This window comes from Sorex fumeus, unplaced genomic scaffold, assembly GCF_029834395.1.
Source record: "Sorex fumeus unplaced genomic scaffold, SorFum_2.1 ptg000047l, whole genome shotgun sequence".
Classification (NCBI taxonomy): domain Eukaryota; kingdom Metazoa; phylum Chordata; class Mammalia; order Eulipotyphla; family Soricidae; genus Sorex; species Sorex fumeus.
In genome coordinates this window covers 15,294,223-15,311,471 of record NW_026606104.1, presented here as the reverse complement: position 1 = coordinate 15,311,471, position 17,249 = coordinate 15,294,223, and the positions used below count along the sequence as shown (strand labels likewise).

At 36.6% G+C, this 17,249-nt stretch overlaps 1 protein-coding gene across 1 annotated transcript in view; it reads left to right on the top strand.

Annotated features, from left to right (window-relative positions):
• Positions 1-16,982, top strand: part of CLCA1 (chloride channel accessory 1) — a 29,146-nt gene extending 12,164 nt beyond the window's left edge. The window contains exons 5-14 of the mRNA XM_056122854.1: positions 398-575; positions 4,128-4,346; positions 4,860-5,087; positions 6,530-6,704; positions 9,510-9,616; positions 11,477-11,692; positions 12,847-13,108; positions 14,357-14,527; positions 15,541-15,774; positions 16,597-16,982. Of these exons, the coding sequence (XP_055978829.1) occupies positions 398-575; positions 4,128-4,346; positions 4,860-5,087; positions 6,530-6,704; positions 9,510-9,616; positions 11,477-11,692; positions 12,847-13,108; positions 14,357-14,527; positions 15,541-15,774; positions 16,597-16,982 (2,176 nt within the window). The remainder of the gene's footprint in view (positions 1-397; positions 576-4,127; positions 4,347-4,859; positions 5,088-6,529; positions 6,705-9,509; positions 9,617-11,476; positions 11,693-12,846; positions 13,109-14,356; positions 14,528-15,540; positions 15,775-16,596) is intronic.
• Positions 16,983-17,249: the final 267 nt, after the last annotated feature.

Genomic DNA, 17,249 nt, shown 5'->3' with positions numbered 1-17,249 from the left:
TGGGACTGAGGGAACTAGATGGGTGGTCTTTTGGGACCTTGATCTTAATTATCACACCAGCATTTGCGAGTGTCTTTGGCACTTTCTGGCAAACTGAAATGATTCTATTAAGTCTGTCACTGTCAATGTCACTGTCCTCCCGTTGTTCATCGATTTGCTCAAGCAGGTCCAGTAAAGTCTTCATTTTGAGACTTGTTACTGTGTTTGACATATCGAATACATCACGGGTAGCTTGCCAGGCTTTGCTGTCTATTAAATCTAATGACTATTTTTCCTATTTAAGAGACTTTTTTTCTTGGATTACATATGAAAAGAAATTTTGAGACATATTGTCTTCTAATTCTAACACTTTGAAACAGTTACATCACCTAAACAGCTAACCAGACTATATTTTCAGATGTCCATCAACTATTACTGGTGAAAATAAAGAAAAAAAATGTTCAGGAGGAAGCTGTTTTGACAGACCATGCAGACCCGACAGAGTCACGGGATTATATACTAAGGAATGCCATTTCCTTCCCCACGCCGATCAGACTGATAAGACTTCCATAATGTATTTACAAAGCCTGATGTCTGTAAGTGCCCTGTTTCTTTCTCCTTTCTTGACAAGTACTTATTTTTTTTTACCATGTATATATATTTTAATGGATCACCATGGAATAGAGACACAGACTTATAAATTTCCGTGCTTACGTTTCAGTCATATAATGATCAAGTGCCCATCCCTCCACTAGTGCTCATTCTCCACCACCAATGTTTCCAGTATCCTTCCCATCTTCCTATCCATCCCCCTGGCTCTTCCCCCCTCAGTCTCTGTGACAGGCACATTCCCTTTCACTCCCTCTCTCCTTTAGGGTGTTGTGGTCTGCAATGCAAGTGTTGAATGGCCATCATGTTCTGTCTATAGTCTACTTTCGGCATGCATCTCCCATCCCGAGCAGACCCTCTGAACACCCTTTACTTGGTATTCCCTTCTCTATCTGAGCTGTCTTTTCCCCCAACATGTGAGGCCAACTTCCAAGCCATGGAGGAAACCTCCTGGTACTTGTCTCTACTATCCTTGGGTGTTAGTCTCCCATTCTGTTACTTTATATTCCACAAAAGAGTGCAATCTTTCTGTATCTGTCCCTCTCTTTCGGACTCATTTCACTTAATATGATACTTCCCATGTTGATCCACTTACATGCAAATTTCATGACTTCATCTTTTCTAACAGCTTCATAGTGTTCCATTGTGTAGTTGTATCAAAGTTTCTTTAACTTCATCTGTTCTTGGGCACTCAGGTTTTTTCCAGATTCTGGGTATTGTAAACAGTGCTGCAATGAACATACAAGTGCAGATGTCATTTCTACTATACTTTTTTGCATCTCCAGGATGTATTCTCAGAAGTAGTATTTCTGGGTCAAATGGGAGCTCAGTTTATAATTTTTTGAGAAGCATCCATACTGTTTTCTCCAAAAGGGCTGAACCAGTCAGCATTCCCACCAGCAGTGAAGGAGAGCCCCTTTCTCCCCACATCCGTGCCAACACCGGTTGCTTATGTTTATTTGGATGTGTGTTGACATGTACGTAGTGAAGCATTTATCCCCAATACTATGAGAGGACCACATTATAGGAAATTATCAGTGAGAAGTTGATTTTTTATGGGATAGAGCTGTATGGAAGTACAAAATCAGGATAAAGTCAGATCTTTCTCTTAGTCCTTTTTAAGTTTCATTCTTGTATTTTATGATCTATTCTCTGCATGATTTTTAGCTTGGTAATAATTTTTAGCTTATTTTTAGTGATAATTCTAAGATTTTGGTACCTGCAGGTAGTTAGAACCCTAAGAACTTAGAATTACTTTAAATATCCTTAAAGTTGCTCGAGCGGGCCCAGTAACGTCTCTATTGGAGACTTTGTTGTTACTGTGTCTGGCATATCGAATACTCTCGGTAGCTTGCCGGGCTCTCCGAGAGGGGCGGAGGAATCGAACTCGGGTCGGCCATGTTGGCCGCTTGTAAGGCAAACGCCCTACCCGCTGTGAGGAAATTTTCTCAGGTTATTACTAGATTAATAAAAGCATAGTCACTTTAGCTTAATTTTCAGAGTTCTTTTTGGCCTGCTTATGCTTTTATTTATTCATTGAGATTGTATATCTTTTATCTTTTAAATAGCATTAGTACTGGCACCGTTAGGGAGTTTGGACATTGTTTAGCAGTTTCAAATAATTTAAAAGTATCACTATCATTCTGTTGTTCATCATTTGCTCAAGCACATGCCAGTAACATCTCCATTCGTCCTAGCCCTGAGATTTTAGCAGCTTTTCCTTACATGTCCTTCCCAACGGTGCCACATTGGAGACACTTTCAGGGTCAAGGGAATGAGACCCATTATTGTTACTGTTTTTGGCATATCAAATATGACACGGGGAGCTTGCTAGGCTCTGCTGTGTGGGCAGGATACTCTCAGTAGCTTTCCAGGTTCTCTGAGAGGGAGAACTAGACTCAAAGATGTCACACAGCTGCAAATGCGGCCACTCGCTTCCAGGAGCTTTGATTTATTTATTTATTTATTTATTTATTTTTATTTATTTATTTTTATTAGTGAAACACCAAGAGGTACTGTTGTAGACTTACAAGTTTTTGTGCTTGGATTTCAGTTATACAATGATCAAGTACCCATCCCACCAACACTGCCCATTCTCCACCCCCACAAATCCCAGTATCCCTCCCACCTCCCATACCCCATTCCACCCTGCCTCTGTGGCAGGGCATTCCCTTTTGTTCTCTGTCTCCTTTCGGGTGCTGTGGTTTGCAGAAGAGGTATTGGGCGGCAATCATGTTTGGTCTATAATCCACTTTCAGCATGCATCTCCCATCCTGGGTGGATCTTCCCAGCACCCTTTATTTGGTGCTCCCTTCTCTATCTGAGCTGCCTTTACCCCTAGAGTACGCGGCTGACTTCAAAGCCACGGAGTGAAACTCCTGATATTTATCACAGCTGTTCTTGGGTGTTAGTCTCCTATTTTGTTATTTTATGTTACCCAGATGAATGCAATCTTTCTATGTCTATCCCTCTCTTTCTGACTCATTTCGCTTAGCATGATACTTCCCATGTAGTACCACTTGTATGTAAATTTCATGACTTCATTTTTTCTAACAGCTACATAGTACTCAATTGTGTAGATGTACCAAAGTTTCTTTAACTAGTCATCTATTCTCGTCCACTCAGTTTTTTTCCATATTCTAGCTATTGTAAACAGTGCTGCAATGAACAAACAATTGCAAATGTCACATCGACTATACTTTTTTGCCTTTCTGGGGTATATTCCCAGGAGTGGTATTGCTGGGTCAAATGGGAGCTCAATTTGTTTTATAGTCTCTGGATCTTGGCCGTTGATGGTATTACATAGCAGACAGAGAAGTTTGTGAGTGTGACTGCCTAGATACTGGAAAATGGGGGATCTGGGTGGAGGAGGCCCAGTCCTGATCTAAGCAGGCTTGGAGATCTCAGTTCCAGGTCCCACACACCTGGATTTCTCTGCTGGTTCCTTTATGCGTGGGGCTCATTTGAGCTTGTGGAGAGTGGCCTTCAGCATGGCTGTGGCTAGGTTCTAGAGGTCTTCGTCTGCCAGGACTTTGCTCAGGGTGGGGAGGGAAACTCAACCCACCTCCTCTGAGGGACCCCAGTGAAAACAGCCAGGCATGGGGGCAGAAGACTCTGCGAATTTAAAAGTACATCATAATATTTTTTAAATGACAAACTCTCTAAAATGAACTTTGCTAAATATATACCTGATCAAATTTTTACAAACTTAAATGGTAGGAAGCCACTCTTCCAGCTTCTTGCATAAAGTTGTTTCAGTTTTTGAAATAGAGATAAATAGCTTGCAAGAGCTTATAAATACCCATGTGGTATAAATTTAAATGCCAGGTCTATGGATAACCTGAGCCATCCTTGCTTTTTCTGACATTTCCAAACTTATTCAGAAACTTTCAAGAAGAGGCCAAAATTATGTTTTTTAATTTACGAATTTAATTCAAATGTGGATTTCTAAAAAGCCATATACAGTATTTTAAGCAAGTTAGTTAAGATTTTTATCAAGTAACTGGCTTATATTTATGTCTTTTTCTTGAAATTTTCAGGTGGTGGAATTTTGTACAGAAAAAAACCACAATAAAGAAGCCCCAAATCAGCAAAACCAAAAATGCAATCTCCGAAGCACATGGGAAGTGATTCGTGATTCTGAGGACTTTAAGAAAACCACTCCTATGACAACACAGCCTCCCAAGCCCACCTTCTCATTGCTGCAGATTGGGCAAAGAATTGTGTGCTTGGTTCTCGATAAATCTGGAAGCATGAAGGTATGTTCACTGAATCTTAGCTGTTTGCAGGCTGGTCTCACAACTGCAAACCTAAGTTCTGGACTGTAGCGTGGAACTGGATGGGAATAAACAGCCCCACCCAACCCAAGCCAGAAAAGTGACAATATCATTGCCATCAAAGTGTTGATTTCAATTTTTTCAACAAAAATTCCATCAATTTTCCCACTAGCCAGATAAAATTTACTTTCAAATTCTGAGTAAACATCTGATGAAGTACAGTCCTAATGATTTTTATTTCACTGGCATTATGTAGGTCTGTAGAACAATTACTGTATTGTATTAATGATTTCTAACTCTAACTTTATATCTTAGGACCGTTAGAATTCTACCCAAATATGCAATACAAAGGGGAAATTTACCTGCATGGAAGGTTATGATTTGAGTAGCTTATTATTGAGATATCCACTTCCCAAAGTTCTCTAACCTGCTCTCTGTTTAGTCTGCCCATGTAGTAACCCCACCTAACTAACTTTCTTCTGCTTCTCCATTCAGGTTGATAACCGCCTTAACCGACTGACTCAAGCAGGCAAACTTTTCCTGCTGCAGACAATTGAGCAAGGGTCCTGGGTTGGAATGGTCACATTTGACAGTGTTGCCTATGTGGGAAGTGAGCTCATACAGATCAACAGTGGCACTGATAGAGACAAACTAATCAAAAGCTTGCCCACTGTGGCTTTAGGAGGAACATCCATCTGCACTGGACTTCGATCAGCATTTACTGTGAGACAATTTTCACTGCCATGTTTGCCAATGTTACAGTGTCTGTTTCCCCCAAATACTCCCTTTTAGTATTTCCTACTAATTTCAACCAGTTTATTGTCTGGTTGAATTACAATCAAAGGTAAAGCAATGGTTTGAATGATTCAAAGGTCTTTACTCACAAAACTCTTATTACAATTCACTCACATTGGTGTGCCTTTCTGTATCTTTGTGTTCATTCTTTTTTTTGCAAGTTTCCATTCAAATTCTTATTCATGGTGTCTCTTCTACATGCCAGGCTCTGTGTCAGGCATAAATATTCCATTAAGGTCAAATAGACATCATGTCTCACGTCATGGAGTTTGTAATTTTATTGGGGGGCATAGTTTTGCAACACTTTAATAACATAGTTATAAAAATAATTGTGAAATCATAAAATGAAATGAGTGCTATAAAGGAAAGTCAATTAGGGATATACAAGAGTATCCTTTGTAAGGAAAAAAAGAACTTTGAAAAATGGCTAACCTTTGAAGTAGTTAAAATATACCTAGCTTCTGAGTAGAGAGGATCTCCTTCAGACAAACTTAACAGATTACTTATTAAGTAAGGATGACTTACAAATGTTACTGTGATTTTATTTTATTTGTTTTTGGGCCACTTCTGGTGATACTCAGAGGTTACTCTGGCTCTACTCTCAGGGATCACTCTTAGTGGTTCTTGGAACATGATGTGGAATACCAGGAATCAAACCTTGGTTAGCTGCATTTAAGGCCTCCACCTTATCTTTGGCCGGGTGTAACTGTGGTTTCATTGGGGGAGTATCTGTAATCTCATTTATCATACAATTATGTTATTCTTCAAGTCACATATCAATGTCTTTGCATAGTTAACAAAATTAATAATAAAAATCTCTTATATTAAAAATCCATTCACAATGGACCCCCTACATACCTTTTCAGGCCTTCCTTAGGGCTCTCTTAAAGGCACCCTATATTTAATTAAATTTTGTCTCCTCTTCTTCATTTCTGTGCTAGCTTCTCAATGTACTTTCTCCTTTTATATGTTAAATCACACCTTTTCTGCTAAGACCTATCACAGACACCACCTACATTTTTAATAAAATTTTATTTTGCATTGAGGTGCCATTAGTTTACAAGGTATCTGAGAAGCTGTGGGAGCCTATGAGGTAGGCATTGTGTGAGGAAAACCGTAGACATTTTCCTAATTGCTCTCCCAGGGCTGCCATCCTTGAGACTGACCAGCATTACACTTTCTGCAGGAAAAGAGACTAAAGAACACTGTCAAATTCCATGAATGTTGCTGACTTAAAATATATTAAAGAGATACATTTGACTTTTCTCAGACATCTTTATACCTTCTGCAATTTTCTTTCTTATTCCCTAAATATCTTCCCCCTTAAGCACCATGATTTCTCTAACTCATGCCCTACATTATATCCTTAGGTGATTAGGAAGAAATTCCCAACAGATGGGGCTGAAATAGTTCTACTGACTGATGGAGAGGACAACACTATAAGTGGATGCTTCAGTGAAGTGAAAAATAGTGGAGCCATTATCCACACTATTGCCTTGGGACCCTCTGCAGCCAAAGAACTAGAGGATCTCTCTAAAATGACAGGTAAAGGATGATCTGTTGGGTCCCACTGCTTCCTCTCTGGCATTGAAATGGAAGCTCCAGTAATCTGGGGAGTTGTAGAAGATAGGATATAGGCAGAATCTTTCTACCCAAACAACTCCCTTCATAATCACCAGTAGAGCAGACTCTACCCATTTATTTGAAAGTCTTGGCTCTAGAATTAGGACAGTGTGAAGATAAATAAAGCATAGCATCCTTTAACAGAATAGGTAGTCACTTCAAATTTTTAGAAACAGTATTAGTATATTAGTTATTAGTTGAAGTTCTTCCTGCACCGTTTAAATTGTTTTCTCCAAATACAACCTGTTTTCGGCTGGGTTTTTTAAAGCAAAGCTTGAAAATGGGAGTTGAGAGCATGTGATTTACAGAAGGAAAGCTCTTAGGCAGAAGGGAAGGAGGAAGAGCAGGAAAATAACTAAGTATTGGTATGAAATTGTTCAGAGTCTAGCTGAATCATAACTTCAGGAGCTCTGTATCTGTAATCAGAGATATGCAGAGAGAGAGATGGGCTTTTGTGCAACTGTGTCTATCATTCAGAGATTACACAGACTGGATTATGGGAAAACTTACTTGGACATGTATGGTATCAATGGTATAAATGTACTTTCACATCAACTATCTTAGTTTCACCTGTTCTATTTAGCCTATGACTTTTTAGGTCTGCTTTATAATCTTATTTCACTATATGTTACTCTTTTGTATAATTGTTCCTTGTCAGATGTGTTTTCTAATGTTGTACACACATGCATTTTTAAATTTTATTTTATTTTTATAAAGTTGTTCACAATAATGCATTACATTTAATATTCAAACACCAATCTACCACCATATTTTGAATGTTTCCACCCAAAATCCCAAACCATGACCCCAAAACAGAACCACACCAGTTAATTTTGTATTGCTTGTTATGAATAATTAGCTAAAATGGTTCAGTAAAGTTTCCTTAGAAGAAAGTGTGTGAAGATTGTTATATTTCATCCTGTAGCAAGTAATCCCTTGTATAAGAGATTACTAACATGTTTGTAAAACCCAGTCATGTGTTGTGTGCTACTTTTGGTACATCAGTGGTGGAGAGTATGAGATGTCACTCCAAGAATTCTAAAATTTATAATACAGCAGATTCACTCATGGATGAGGCCTATGTTGCTCTCTTCGGGGAGTTTTATTTCTAAGTATCTGTATCAAGTTCACTGATGAGATTGTATGGCTCCAGAGGCAGTTTGTGGGTGTGACTGCCAAGCTAATGGAAAACATGGGATATGGGGGTAAGAGGCTCCTCTTGATCCCTCTTGGATCAAGCTTGGAGATTTAAGTCACGGCTCCCGCATACCTGGGTTTTTCTGCAGATTCACTCATACACATGCTTTTTTGATGTGGGAATAAATTCAAAATTTCAGCTTGCTTGAATTGTGTCAAAAATAAGAATAAGTTACTAGATCTAGATCTAGAGGTAGTGCTAGATGGATTTGTATGCCTTACATACAAATGCATGACCTTTATAACACAATAATTTCACTCTATCACCATTTATGGATGTTTTGCAGATAATCGGTCAGTTGATAGATATCAATGAAATTTTTAAATAATTTTGTTTACCAAACTAAATGATGCTTCATTGAAAAACTTTATAAAAAGATCAGAGTAACAGAGGAACACACTGACTTGTTGGATAAAGCTCCAATGTTGTGAAAAACCTCTCTTTTTCAAGTGGAAATAAAAATACCAAAGGATATTAAAAACAGAACTGAAATTCAGATCATCTGAAAAAGGAAAAGTGCTCAGGAAGAATGCTCTCATTAGCAATTAAAAATATATGGCATAGGAATGGAAGTGATAATAGACCAGACAGAATTCCCAGAAACACATTGTCTCTCTCAAACACACACACAGTCACTCACATATATCTCTTTCCGACCTGTATACTCACACACACAGATTTCAAGTTAATGGAAAGAGTTTGATGAAAAAAGAATCAAAACAGCAGCAGTTAGCTGTTCATTAGGTGAAAAAAAAGTTAAAAAGCCCATGCATTTTAATAACAAATACACGAAAAATTGTTCATATTTCACTAGTAATCCCGACATGCAAATTAAAATTACTGGTCAGTTTATTGGCAAGAAATGAAAATATGCAACACTTTAAAGCTTGTGAGGAGAACGAGCCCTTTCATTTATAGCTGATTAGAACATAAATTTCTGGAAGTAGGCCTGACATAATTTACCAAACAGCAAATATGTAAGCACAAATTTACCTAAAATTTCCCTTCTTAGACTCTATCCTATTGAGAAAAACACAGTAGAAATCTGTAGTTGATTCCAACAGTAGTATACCACATTTAATTGAGTTTAAAGTAGAATGGAGCTTTTATTTAGCAGGATTTAAAAAGTAGCATTGACCTGGTAATATAATGCAAAGAAGTGGAGCACATGCCTTGCATTTCATGAGGTTTTGAGTTTGATTCCTGACACCATGTACTCCTCTGTCCCTCCATAGAATCACTGGGAAAGTCCTGCTAGCCTTAGCACTGCTGGACCAATAGCACCACATTACTGGGTTTGAATTCCTAACCACTAAGCCTACATAGCCAAGTACATCATCAAGAGTGACCCTGCAAAAAAAAAAAAAAGTACCAACTTCTGAGCTAATCTGAATGTATGCTTGATATATCTATTCAATGATACAAATGATTATTTATTTCATGTATTCTGCTATCTTAATACTGAGTCAAATGTTGCAAATAATTGCTTTTGTTTTCTTGAAGATAATCTTTATGTAATTGCATTTTAGGTGGTATACAGACATATGCTTCAGATCAGGCTCAGAACAATGGTCTTATTGATGCTTTTGGCGCCTTTACTTCAGGAAATGGAGCTGTCTCCCAACGTTCCATTCAGGTCAGAGTTACTTCTTACGTTTTTTGTGTTGGTAAATAATGACGGCAAAGATGGAGAGTTTAATGGCTAAAATGTTTCTACACTCTTCTAGTAGTGAATTAAAGGTTCTAGCTTGGTACTAGGCGTCATTTCTAAAGTGCAATATGAATCATTTAAACAAGGAAATTAGTGTTAACTTGTTTGAAAATGACAGTAAGTTATGCCCTCAGGAAATCAACAATGCAAGATGTAATGAATTCAAGAAATCTTTTTAAACATCTGGTAATAAGCACTCATAGCAGTGTAATTGGCTCAAAGTTGTGTTTAGAATAGACCATCATAATACAATTTTGGGGACAAGTCTTCAGGGATTACTTGTCCTACTTTTCCATTATTTCAGATCCCTGAGATTTGCCAATATTTTCTAGTTATAGATTTAAAGTACTTTGTACTGGTGAAAGCCAATATTGTATGTTCAGATATCTGGATCCTGTTGTGGGTCTGCCATTACTTCTTGGAAAAGAACTTGTTATTTGCCAGATATAAACCATAAAAGTTTTATGAATGTTTCTGTTTCTAAAATTTAAAGAAACCAAAAATGTATTTCAAAAATCTTGGGACTTCCTTAAAAGAACAAACGTATTTAAATATAATTTAATGATAATAACACAGAAAATTTTTAACTAGAGTTAATAAGCAACACTGATATATACTTAACTAGAACTTTTACTGTGAAAGTTTGAAGGTAAATGAATAATCTAGCATCAAAGGAAAATAGTGATCGATTTTAAAATAGTAGACTTTCTGTTTACCAATGTAGTATTCATTGAACCAGAGATGTAAAAACTTATATTTCTTTGGATGATCCTAGTTAAGACAGAAAAGAAAGATACAGCAGCCAGTTTAGAAATGAGAGTACTGTGTGTTAGAAAAAAAGCTGACAAAATTTTATAGGAAGTTTCTGTTTATTATTTTTGTTTTCTAAGAAACAAAATAGGAAAATAGCTTGAGAAATGAGCAGTATTCATTTACTCATCTTCCAAAAGAATCATATCTTAGAGTCCTTGACCTTTTCCATGTCCGAGATCATAATCTACCTAAAAATTATAAAATCTAGCACTATAACCAGTCTCCTAATGCCCTAAAATTTATCAGTTCTAGAATTATATTATCTAGAAAATCATCTTTAAAACTATACTTTCTACAAAATCTTTTTAAAGTTCTTTATAACCTTAATCCCTGTTCCACCTTTCTTCCTTCTTTTTCAAACAAGTTATCCTTGGCATTGAGGTAGGAACTGTGATAATGCTTGACCTTACAATTAGATATTTTCAATTCACACAACCTAACTGTAGGTGAAAATTAGCCCCATTAAGTACCCTTAGTTTACTTTCTTGTATATGATATGAGCTATATATACTAGAATATACAAAGTAAAAATAAGAATAAAACAAAGGTAAGATTCTAGTTGGGAATGCACAAAACAGAGAAATTATTTACAAATGATAGTTCATAAGAATGTACAACAGACAGATTTATGGGAAAGGTGATATTGAATTTTAACTTTGATGGACAGGTAATACTTAAACAAATGAAGATGAATGTACAAGCTTCTAGAAAAAGCAGAATATGATGAAGTCATAGAATGAGGGATTTATGAGGATTATTTGGGGAAAGGCTGACTTAGGTGTACAAATAAATATTTGGAAGCCAAGCTTGAAAAGTAAGTTATAATTAGATCATGATAGAACTTAAATATCAACTTAAGAACAGAAGCATCTGTGAATTCTTTTTTTTTAGAGAGTAGTAGAAGCTTAATGGAAGATACTCTGTGATAGGGGCAATATTCTCCAGAAAACTAAAGAGTGTTTTTCTTAACAGCTTGAGAGCAAAGGACTGACCCTTCAGAATAATCAGTGGATGAATGGCACAGTCATTATGGACAGCACTGTGGGAAAGGACACGCTGTTTCTTGTCACCTGGACATCAGAGACTCCCAACATCTTTATCTGGGATCCCAGTGGAAAGAAACAAGAAGGCTTTGTAGTGGACACACAAACAAAAATGGCTTACCTTCAGATCCCAGATAATGCCAAGGTAGGAAAGTCAATCTGTTCCCACTTAACAATTTATGCCGTTTTTTTAAAAAAATGTTGTCACAAAATAATCATATCCATTTTTGAATTATAGTTTATTTAATATAGTTATCAAAGCATTAAAGTTTATAGTTTTAATACGCAGCTACTTCACACTATCACCATGAAACTGCCCATAGTTGTACCAATTTTTTAATTTAGTATTCTCAAATTTTTCTATATTTTAAAATTTAACTTTGGGAACCATGATTTACAATAATGAGTAATTGCTAAAAGGAGAGTCAATGTTGAGGGGATGAGAAAAAGCAAGCACAATACTCCATAGAGTGCATATTACTAGTATGGTAGCAAATCAAGAAAAATAAGAGGGTGATAGTTTCTCCAGATACTAGAAGAGTGCAATCAAACTGCTTAACAGTCAAGATGCAAAATCATGGGGCCAAAGAGATAGTACAGTGGGTAAGGTGCTATGTACATGCCCAAACAACCTTAATTCCATTCTCTGGCATTATATATGGTATCATGAACACCACCAGGTGATTCCTGAGTGCAGAGCCAGAAGTAACCCCTAGGCATTGCCAGGTATGGCCCCAAAACAAACAGACAAATACAAAATTATTTTTTGAAGTTTCAAACTCATAAAATGGTTTCCTCTATCTAAGAAGCCCATCAATTTGATCTTGCTCTTGAGAAACCAATAAGGACATAGCTTTCAGATCACATTTTCCTCAACTATGATTTTCTCGACGATAAGAAGTATAGCCCAAATATACCAAAAGTTTCCATGGCCATTAAAGCACCATAAATCTTCTTAGCTATGACTGTAACATATTTGAACCACATAGGCTATTTCTGGGCTGGAGCGATAGCACAGCGGTAGGGCGTTTTCCTTGCACGCAGCCAACATGGCTTACCCGAGTTTGATTCCTCCACCCCTCTCGGAGAGCCCGGCAAGCTGCCGAGATCCCGTATGCCAAACACAGTAACAACAAAGTCTCCAATGGAGACGTTACTGGGCCCACTCGAGCAAATTGATGAATAATGGGAGGACAGTAACAGTGGCAGGCTATTCCTATAAGTGTTTTTGAAATCAAGTCAGCGTCATCTGCATATTAATTGAATTGTCTTCTCCCTTCCTCACATTTTTTTGATAAGGTTGGCATTTGGAATTACAGCCTGCAAGCAAGCTCACAAACCGTGACTTTGACTGTTACCTCCCGTGCAGCGAACGCTACTTTGCCTCCCATAACAGTCAGCCCTAAAATGAACAAAGACACGGGAAAATTCCCCAGCCCTATGGTAGTCTATGCAAAGATTCACCAAGGAGCTAAACCAATTCTCAGGGCCAGTGTCATAGCCCTGATAGAATCAGCAAGTGGCAAAACAGTTACCTTGGAATTATTGGACAACGGAGCAGGTAACCATCCAAAAAAACTGAAAAACATATCTTCCTTTTGCAAGAGATAACTAGGAAACAGTAGTACACGGTGTGTAAAACCAGGTGGATGTAGGGAGATCAGCTCTGAGAGTCTGGTTGAAAGAGGTCTCTGCTTCTCTTCAACTCCTAAATTTTAAAATGTTGGAAAACATAAGGAAGAATTTATTTTTAGCCTTGGCAAAGCCTCAAACTCATTTGTGGCTCAAGTTGAATAAACTCAGAGAGAAATACCTGCCCCCTCCCCACAAAAAAGGCTTGGAAAATTAATAGTTCTTAGGTATTTTGTGTATGTGAAGATTTCATAAATGTATATACTTATACATATACTTATGTATATACTTATAGTACTTATACATATACTTATACATATACATATACATATACATATACTTATATGTATATACTTATATAGTATATAAGTATATAAGTATATATGTATATATGTATATGTATATATATATGTATATATGTATATAAGTATATATGTATATACTTATACATATACTTATGTATATACTTATAGTACTATCATTTTTATCTTTGCCATGTACTTTTGAGATATTGTTATCCTTAAATTGCAATTTGAGAAATATAGGGTTCTAAATTTAGAAAGCAGCAAGGATGGATTCATGCAAAGTTTTACATGACTTCTCAATGTCTTTGCAGAATTTATTACTCCCCCCACTACCCACCAATTCACCCCAGTTTAATAAAAAATCAAGCTGTTATTTTTACATTGAAGAGCTCTAATAGGGAGAAAATTCTACAATTCTTTTTGTGAGAAACTTATCTGCTTTCTAACCACATCAGAACAAATTCTATGAATAAATTTTCTACCAAAGGCTACTCTGGAGAGAAATGGAGAATTCAAAAAAATGTAACAATTTTCCTCCCAATTGCTTACAGTAAAACTCAGTACACCTGAAACACTGAGTCATAACACTGAGTCATAACACATGTTAAGTATAACAGAGACACATGATTCCTGATTTCAAAAAGAAAGACAATTCAGGAAGACAATACATACAACTATACACACAGACATACACTCACATATATACAATAAAGTAGTATACCTTACTATAAACATAATTGAATCCTACATTAGCTTGAATATAATATTGTATTATACATGCTTTGACATTTTTAAAGCACATATGATTTGGAAATACAAAAATACACAGTTACCTTTAGAATAATCATTAATTTTTTCATTTCCCTATCAAGGTGCTGATGCTAACAAAGATGATGGCATATATTCAAGGTATTTTACAAGTTATAATGAAAATGGTAGGTACAGTGTGAAAATACGAGCTATGGGAGGAATAAATACAGCCAGACAAAAGGTGATGCACCAGCAGAATGGAGCCATGTATATTCCTGGCTGGATTGAGAATGGTAAGCGATCCGTAATAACACACCAAGCTTGAGTGAAAGATTTAGGAGCTAGAGAAAACTTATAAAATGATGCAGATGTGGTGAGAGATAGTACAGGATTAAACCAGAATGTTTGGTCTTGACACTGTTGGCATTTGGGTCAAATAATGCTTTGTTGTGGAATTCTGTTCTTCCACAACATGCTGTAGAGTACTTAGCAGCAACTATGGGCTCTGCCTATTAACTATTAAAAGCAACTCCATAGCCACAACAGTCATAAATGTCTCGAGGGCTAGAGAGCACCAGCGGATAAAGTGCTCACCTTACTTGAAGCTAACCCAGTTTCATCCCTGACACCACAGATGGTCCTTGAGCATCAACAGGTCACTCCTGGCACATATCCAGGAATAAACCCTGAGCACAGCTGTGTATGGCTCACAAACTAAGAAAACAAACAAACAGACAAACAAAATGCATCCAAACTTCATTGGTTGTCTCGTAAAGAGAAATAACCCCCAACTGAAAATCACTAGGTTGAATGTGTTTAAGAAAGTAAGGGAAATTGGGATTGCTACAAGAACAGAGAAAGTAGTCAAGACTAATCCTTAAGGTTCAGATGACTCATTGGCAAATAAATAGCAGATATAAGAGGTTCAACAGTATTATCTAGATATAAGAGCTTTTTTGACTCAGTCCAAGATTAGCAACAGGAAGCATTTAAGCTGAGCTTGTCAATGGGTAAAAGCATGAATCAAAAAGATGAAATACAATTTCAAGATAAATGTAATACAAATCTTTTATGGAAGTGATTTCACTAAATATCTAAAAAATATATACAAAATTAAGAACAATAATTCCCTCTTTGTGTTTTTAGCTCCAGAGGACCTACTTTATAACAAGTAGTAAAAATAAATTTTGTGAAGGAAAGGAAAGAAGGGCACAGTAATGGAGATATTCCAAGAACAAAAAAAAGTATAGCGATTCATTTGTGGTGTTGTTATGCTTATTTTGTATTATAATGCATTGTAATGCAGGTGAAGTGAAATGGAATCCACCAAAACCAGAAATTAATACAGATCATCAAGGTAAACAAGTGTGTTTCAGCAGGACATCCTCAGGAGGCTCATTTGTGGCTTCTGATGTCCCAAAGAATCCCATACCTGATCTCTTCCCACCTTGTCAAATCACTGACCTGAAGGCAAGAATCCAAGGAGAAAAAATTAATCTGACCTGGACAGCTCCGGGGGATGACTACGACTATGGAAGAGGTAAACAGAATGTGTAAAAGTCCCCCTACCACCAAAAGCAGAGAAGGGGTGAGGCAGGCAGGTATGCTGTGATGAACCTGGATGGCAGAAGGCAGACAGGAACATGAATGAAAGGAAAAGTAAAGATTTTTAAATAACAGATTTAGAATCTGAAATATGACAACTTTGGATGTGAGACCTATCGATCTGGAAAGTTTATCAAAAGGTACTCCTCAATTGTACTTTATTTTTTTTTCTAAAATCTTGCCAAATTCTTCTTTAATTCAGCCCATTTTTAAGTAATAACCTCTGGAGAGGATCTGAAACACAACACAGATATTTATGAAATGGAGCCATCCTTTTAGTTCTGATCAGGTTTTTCTTCTCAAAGTGTCAGAGAACTGCAGCAAGGATATGATATGCATTCCTGTTAGAATGTGGAGAAGCCCTGGGCCCCATCCCAGACCAGAATCTGAATTTGACAATTACTGGGTGATTTGTATGTACACTGAAGTTTGAGATACACCTATACTAAGTATACTTCTCTATAAACAATAAAATAGACAGTAATTATACAAACTCCTCTCTTAGTCATGAAGCTCAGAAGTACTGACTAAGGCCTAAGTCACTCAGGTTCAGCTTTGCCTTTATTACTGTGTCAAGAAACAAAAATATAATATGAAAAGATAAAGTCCTTGTAAATATGAATTACCAGTTACATTTATTCTTTAAAACCTTATGAGATGGTGACTTAGTTTTTAATAGACTGTTAGAACTTCTTGAGAATTTAAAATTTGAGAATTACAATCACATCCTTCTTTTGTTTATTTGATTTTTTTTTAGCCTACAAGTATATCATTGGAATAAGTACAAATATCCTTGACCTCAGAGACAAGTTCAATGAATCACTTCAAGTGAACACTTCAGATCTCATCCCACAGGAAGCTAACTCCAAGGAAGTCTTTGTGTTTAAACCAGAAAACATCATTTTTGAAAATGGCACCAATATTTTCGTTGCTGTTCAGGCTATTGATAAGGCTGAACTTAAGTCAGAAATATCCAACATTGCACAAGTTTCTGTGTATATTCCCCCTGAGGTTCCTCCAGAGACATCTGTTCCTCTTCCTTGCCCTGATATTCATATCAATAGCACCATTCCTGGCATCCATATTTTAAAAGTTATGTGGAAATGGTTAGGAGAATTACAGCTCTCAGTTGATTTGCACTGAAATTTACAAAAAATAAATAATAAACTTTTCATTCTTTTTTTGATTACAAAATTTTCTAAAACATCCTAGACTTCTTATAGGTATGACATAATGAAATAAAAAACTAAACATCTGAATACGTATGTGAAAATATATATTCATTCAAATTCAAACAGTCATTGCTATTTAGAGTATTAGAAAGAAGGGGTGCTAGTATCAGCAAATGGAAGTATGTTTTCATTTCTTTTCAGGAGCTTTTTCAGCTAAGAAGAATATGTAAGAACCTAT